Consider the following 7,172-nt stretch of genomic DNA (forward strand, 5'->3'; position numbering starts at 1 on the left):
TAGTTAAAGTTATGACTCAGCTCAGCAAATGTGCATCTTGTCAAAGTATCTTTGTTCCACCAATGGAAAGATGGCAAAGATAATAGCTGTACCATTTGTAACTTCTGACGGAGTGTCAATTTTAGCATGCAACGTTAATTTAAGGCTAAACTTATCCCACTACTCATGAAAAATCACACTTTAAAAGGCATGTTCAGGGTTATGGATAGGAGCAGTAACCTCAAATTAGGAGAGGCTCATATCTTGCCTTTAGGTTATTAATCCACTGACATCTGAGCAAATTACCCCCAAGATGCTGACATCTTATTTTAGCCAACCTAATATTGCAGGCTAGTCCTGAAAAAATTACCATACAGTTTGTACACAGACCTTTATATCATGTCAGAATGAATTAACAAAACTGCTTTTCTTTATGACTGAATACCTACAAGACTAAAGACATGTCCAACAGCCTGTGCAAATCTTAGAATGCTTAACTGCTGAGGAAAGAGGAAGATGTAGCCAATATACCTACATTATGAGCCAGTTGCCATGCTTTAATTCAGCTTCAAGTCCAGACTTACAGAGCTGCTTGCATAGTTGTAGATCCTGACCTTTTGAGTATTCTTGGCTCAGAATGACTGATTTGCTCAAAATTTTACCACCCAGTGAGTAAACAGATCTATCCTGCATTTGTCACTCTAACAGTGGTAACCATTAAATACAATGATAAAATTGTAGCTAATTAATAGTCAGTTGTTGAAGTATTTTATTTTGTTTATTCAAGATAAAAACTAACTAGATAGTACACCCAACCACTACCAGTTAGATAACTAAGATTACTGAAGTCCATCTGGGGAGTTTGTAGCTTTTTCTGGGCCTATATACAGAAACTGTGCATACCTGATGTGCCTTCAGCATTTGCTTCAATTTACTTCAGTGTTTGTGTCTTTATCACAGTCTGTGTGTGTGTCTCTTCTCTCCTGCTTCTGTTGCCTCTCTGCCATGTTCTGATGACCTGTCCCTTCTCTTTGGTGCCTCATGCTCTCTTCTTCTGCACTGTTCATCTTTTCCTTAATCCTTTCTCTAATCTCCCTTGTGTGCCCCACTCCAACTCCTCCGTAACACCTCGATATTCCCAACCTTCCCCCCCTTCTCCTTAACCCTAAAAAAGCGGTGGCCCATAGGCTAGGCTCTGCACCCTCGCAGTACTTCCAGAGAGAGGCAGCCAATCCCAGGGTTCAGAGTCACAATCTCTCCTCCACTTCCACTGGCTGAGTGGCCTCTACCGTTCTGGTAAATACTGTCTCTTTCACTCTGTCTGCCTTCTGTTCGGGTAACCTTCTCTTTTTTTCTGTTTGGCTGTCACCTGACCTTTTTGTCTTCTCTGTCGCCACCTTGTCTTTGTTGCAAACGTATTTTATGTATGACTCTCACACATGCTGAACTGCTCTAAATGCCACTACGTTTCTCTTCACTCCTTGTTTTCCAGAAAGAAATCAACATATCGTTCATTACCCGTTTCAGTCTCTCGTTATTTTTTGTCATCTCAATTTTATTCTATTCGTCCCCATTCTTTCTTCTGCTGGCCTCCCTCACATTTCAAGCCCTGTGCCCACGAGCATCATCTCAGCTTTCACCTACCTAATCCTGTTTTTCTCAGAGCAAGCCACTCCCAGTGCTCATTTCAGGAATCAAAGAAGGCAATGCTATATTCATAAAAGCAAAGAATGTGATGAGAGAACCAGGAGTCATTCGATTATTTTTCATTTGCAGTCCTTTTTAGGTTTCTGCAGCGAGAGATGTAGCCTTTTGTTGAAGTCTGTAAGTGGGGGTTTTGTGTTGTGTGGACTTCATTGATTTTGTGTTATAAAGGCTTTTTTTTGCATTAGCATGGAGTATTTGTTTTACAGCTGTATGTTACAGTTTTTGGTAAGTATGATTTAGCTTCAGCAACGTGGGATTACACACACAGTATTGTAAATTACTGTGAGCAGTAATTATTTGATCAGTAATAATAATACTTATACACTATATGGAGAAAAGTATCCATCCGTGAGTTTTTGTTTATTTTCTTGTCTACCTTTCTTGTTGCAACATGACATCGCTCTGGTTTTAAGAAGTATATCACTAGGAAATTGTTTGATTTTTAATTATTTATTCAGTAAAATGTTCCACATTGTGTGTTTCACAACAAGGAAAACAAATCTGGTGGAACTGATTGAATAGTAGCTATTTCCCTGTGTGCATGAATAAAATTTTAACAGAAAACGATGCTGAACCAGCCAGTCCTTTTCACCCAACATCAGTATCTGCTGTCACTGAAGCTCTTGAGGCTGAATGGGAGCAAATCCCTGCAACCAGGTTCCAAAATCTGGTGAAAAGCCTTTTTTTAGGAGAATGGAAGGAGATTAATGGATGTGGTTTAGGAAAGACTCATTAAATACACCCAGCTACACCTTGCTAAAAAAACACTCAGTCAAATACATTAATCTAGCAATAAATTGTACCTTTATGAAGCTTATAATGTTTAGTTCTAAACTGTTTTATGATCAACTTAATGCTTGTAGTTTATGTTCTGCATCCTATTTGAGCCATAAGTATATAACATTAACTATTAGTAACTCTTTATTTAATTCACTACTTATAACTGTAAAAATGAATCAATGCATCTTTAAAATAGTTTTAACAAAATATTATCGCATTCATGGACATGTTCTTCAAAGCAGTTGTTTTGTTTTAAACTGGATGCACCAAAAAGACTAATGTTTGTGTGTCGAGCTGCAACAATGACTTCTTTAATATGTAAACACAGAATGAAGCCATCACTATTTTAATAATTTAATTATTTTTTTTCAAGAAAAATGCAGAACATTTGATGGCTGCAGGTTTTCAAAATATGAATTTGCTTTTTTTCTTGCAATTCAGCAATTTAGTGATTTGGGGATTCTTGAACATGTGAGGAATCACATTCAGGCTTTTTTTTTTATTGCAATATTTCCTTAACCAAGTGATAAATTGATTGTTTGATGAATTTAAACATTGGTTAATTAATCAGTAGTGAAAGTTCTCATTGTTGCAGCCTGATGTGTGACCAGTATTTTTGGCTCCATGGTGTAGATTTTGAGCTGCTGGCATGGTGTGAAATTTGCAGGTATGTGGTGATGTTTGCGTGTCCAAATCAAATCCAAGCTTTTTTTTTCCTCACATTTCTCTCTCCTCCCTCTGTCTGTCTCTCTCTGTGTCTCTCGCAGCCCAGGGGAAGAGCAGGAGGCAGAGTGTGTTGTTTTAGTGCTGGCGGAGGCGATGAGATGAGGAGGACAGTGACACGTGGAGCTGTCTTGTCAGACATACATTCACTGACCCTGCCACACACACACCGAAGGAGTGACACACCCTGCCACATAAACACACACAAATACTGAAGAAAAAACACACACACACACACACACACACACACACACACAGCAAAACGACAACTAAACCACACACAACTAAGGCTGAAGAATTCCTATTTAAAAATAACGACTCAGTTCAACCCTAACGACAAAAAGAAGTTTAAAAAATGTGCGTGATGCTGGAAGAAAAGTGGGAGAGTCTGCGATTCTCCTTGCTGCTACTACCGCCGCTGCCCAGAGGAGGGCAGCGTTTAGGATGTGAGCTGACTCGGATTTGAAACAGAACTTGCTGTATCAGTGAGCTGTAAGGAGGAAGTGGACGCAAATCAAAGGCAAAGAAAGAGATGTGGAGCCCCGTCGCTCTCTTTTATGTTTTTTTTTCTTTTTTGTTGATGTACATAAAGAGACTGATGAGCTGTAGAACTCTGCTTTTTCATGACACACCTAAGCCTGAATCCAAACTCTAAATATTGCACCTCAACTCTAAACCCTTGCCTAATCTCTTGACCCTTTATTACATGATCTCTAAAAAAAAAAAACAGACACAAAATCTCTCTTTCTCTCTTGCTCTCTCATTCTCTATCTTTCTCTCTTAAACACACACAGACACACTGATGGTTCACTTGAAAGTTACGAGTGTGTATAACATTGGAGTTTACAAAGATAAACCTTTGCACCTTATTGTCCAGTAGAGATCAGGGTGGCTGTCATTACCTCATCTGTCACTCGAACAGAGTAGGATGTAAAGTACACGATAGAGATATTGGAATGGCGAAGAATCAAAATGACAGACCAAAAAAAAGAAAAAGCAGCAACGTCTCACTAACCATAGGAAATGGACAGACGTGTCGCACACTTCACCGCTCTGGAATTGAAAACACTCTGCGATCAACATGCCAGTAGTAGACATTAATTACATCTATCACATCCTCATATGCTGTAAAGAACACTACACAACATTGAAGGACAGAGAGGTAAAGGAAGTGTACAAATTCTCACCTGCTTATTCCTAGACACCCCCTTCCTCTTTTGCCTTGACTCAGAAGTTGTCTTGATCCGTTGTCTGATGTACAGGTGTTGATGTTGAACTGTCCTCTTTGCACCTGATTTTACCTCTTTAGACAATTAGTAGATCATTCAGCAGCCCCACCCTCTCCTCCCCCGAGTCCATGTGCATTTATTTTTTTTACTCATTTTTTTTTCTAAATCTGTATATATGATCGTATATTTTACTTGTCAGAAGCAATGATAATTCCAGGATGCTGTTCTCAGTCTTTACAGTAGGTGACTGGCTGGGGACGTGTTGCACATTCCTTGAGCTCAGGACTTATTGCTAGTGTCGTTACGTGGATGCAGTGAGGTACAGATGTTGTCTCCTCTGTGGAGCACGTGGCCTGAAACCTTTTGCTGGTTTCAACTGTATGCGAAGGCAAAGAAAGATTTCTCTGCATCAACCTGTCAGTCTGCTGTGTCGTCCGTTCTCTGTTAATTTGACCATAACTTCAGATACTACCTGACCCATGTCCTTTCTCATCATCTCTTTCAGCATGTTTCCGTATTAAACACAGATGTTTTTAATTGATATGTGAAATAGCTGCTGCTGGGAAAAGGAATACCTCCTTTGAAGTTTGCATGGGACATGACCTTATCACATGATTTTTATACACCAAACGCATCAACATCTAGAGACTGTACCTGAAAGAACATGACAACACACTGGTCAGCAACGGTGTGATGTGCTCGCAGCACTGGGACCAGATAGTTTGTATGACAAATCTGACTCATCCTCTGGGTGTGTACTACAGTAGAAACTGTTCCATAGCCTGTCTAACTGGGCTATGATGTATCCCGAAGCACTCAGACAACCTGTTGTTTTACGCTGTTAATAACAACAGACTGCCAGAAACAACAAGACTAAAGTCAGTCCTCCAAGCACCAGGTGTTCAAGCACACAACTGTTTCACACACTGATCAGGTGACATGTCAACATGTACTGTATCTATGAGGTGGCCTGTGAGTGTAGTTTGGAGTTTCCTGTACCTCAGGCACTGACCTCGGCTCATTTCTGCATCTTTTTCCCCAAAATGGATTCGGAAAAGGGAGAAGTGATCCCACGTCTGTGCCTGTCAGAAGGACTACTTATTTCCCCAGAGTGTGACAGTATGTAGCATGTACATAGATGATCCCTCACTCTGTATATACAAAAGTGTACAGGTTTGATACAGCTATTCACATTCTGGCTTTTTTGCTTTTTGCTTTTTTCTTTAATGAAAGTCATAGCAATATTTCTGTAATCAATAAAAAGCCATGGTAATAGGATGAGTATGATTGCATTTGTGTTTATTTAGGAAGGTGACTGTGAACGATCAAACTGTGAGACTTGATGAAAATAATGACAGTTTCTTTTTTGGTTTGTTTTTTTATTTTCTTGTTCTTTGTTTGCTGTTAAACATGCTGGATCCAAAAGGCTGGAATGAAGTATCATGTTGCAAAGGAGTATAAGACACTGATTTTTTAAATTTTTTTTTGCTTTTTATCAATGAAAGCCATAAAGGTGACAAAGGTCTGCTGGTGTGTGAGGGGTGTATACCATGTTTGAGGACAGACCTTAAGAAGCAAAAAGGATTTGTACACCTAATAAAAAATAATAATAAAAAATAAATCATGTAATAATTTTTTTCTTGTCATAAATCTTCTGATCTCATATTGCTTGTGGTAGTTTGTGGTAAAACACAATTTAAAAATTAAAGCTGCAAGCAGCGTTGGACGGGTCATCGCATACTTGCTGGTCGGCGAATCCACGCACGTCCACCAGGAGGCGCTGCGACCGAGAGTGTATATCGGCTTATGGATTTGATCAGGGTCAGACTCTGATCACACATGTAAAATTTCAGGCAGATCGGACCATGTCCAGGCTAGTTATAGAGCATTTCCTTCCGTCCACCAGGTGGCGCTACGACTGTGGCTGTATTTCAGCATGTGAATGTCATCAGGGCGGGACTCTGATTATACATGTAAAGTTTGAGGTAGATTAGAGTATGTTTAGGGCAGTTACACAGCAGTTGATGTGTTATGTCGAAGCATCAAAGTTCGGGAGTCTGCCATGGCCACACCCTCAGACTTTTGCGGAGCATTTTGATAACTTTTGATCACCCATGCCTGGAGTACATCCTGGCCGAATTTCAGCTCTCTCGGTGTTACCCTGTTTGAGTTTATAGCTTTTCAAAATGTCTAAAAATGACCCAAAATTTAAGGTTGGTGTTAAATTCTAGAAAGAAGAAGATTAAAGAAAGAAAAGACATAAAAAAGAAGCAATTAAATAAATGGGAAAAAGTAAAGACAATTAAACTTTAATAAAGTGTGGGGGGAAAAAAGATGTAAGAAATTTAAGAATTGTAATTAATAAACAGGAAATTTGTAAATAAGTGTTGTAGTCTTTTGCAGTTAATTGATGGATAGGCGTAGTGAGAGACAGCCAGACAATGGGGTAGAAATAAAAATGAGAACAACTAATATAGCACGGGGTTGCGAGCGGGAATCGAACCCGGGCCTCAGCGTTGAGGACCTACTACATGCGTCAGTGTCTTAACCTGCAGAGCTATATGATCACACACGTAGGCTGTCAGCAAAGGTGTATCAATCCAATAGAAAGTCTAGGGGTAGGGTTAGGGTTGGAGAGGAAGGTCCTGACAGTAGTAATGTACCAAAAGAATGGATATAAAAATTAACATTTTTTCATAATTTAATAATGAGACACTCCAACCCAAAAATCACTAAAAAAACATTGTGGTTTTT

At 39.4% G+C, this 7,172-nt stretch overlaps 1 protein-coding gene across 10 annotated transcripts in view; it reads left to right on the forward strand.

Annotated features, from left to right (window-relative positions):
• The window catches only part of LOC111587826 (cyclin-dependent kinase 17-like), a 43,598-nt gene extending 37,548 nt beyond the window's left edge, over positions 1-6,050 (forward strand). For 4 of the 10 annotated variants that reach the window (XM_055012903.1, XM_055012900.1, XM_055012906.1 and 1 more), the window contains one exon: positions 1,154-6,050. In XM_055012903.1, coding sequence (XP_054868878.1) covers positions 1,154-1,257 — 104 coding nt within the window. In that variant the 3' untranslated portion in view covers positions 1,258-6,050. The remainder of the gene's footprint in view (positions 1-1,153) is intronic. The other 6 variants (XM_055012902.1, XM_055012908.1, XR_008602547.1 and 3 more) reach the window with 5 other exon arrangements.
• Positions 6,051-7,172: the final 1,122 nt, after the last annotated feature.

Source organism: Amphiprion ocellaris, chromosome 8 (genome assembly GCF_022539595.1).
Source record: "Amphiprion ocellaris isolate individual 3 ecotype Okinawa chromosome 8, ASM2253959v1, whole genome shotgun sequence".
Classification (NCBI taxonomy): Eukaryota; Metazoa; Chordata; class Actinopteri; family Pomacentridae; genus Amphiprion; species Amphiprion ocellaris.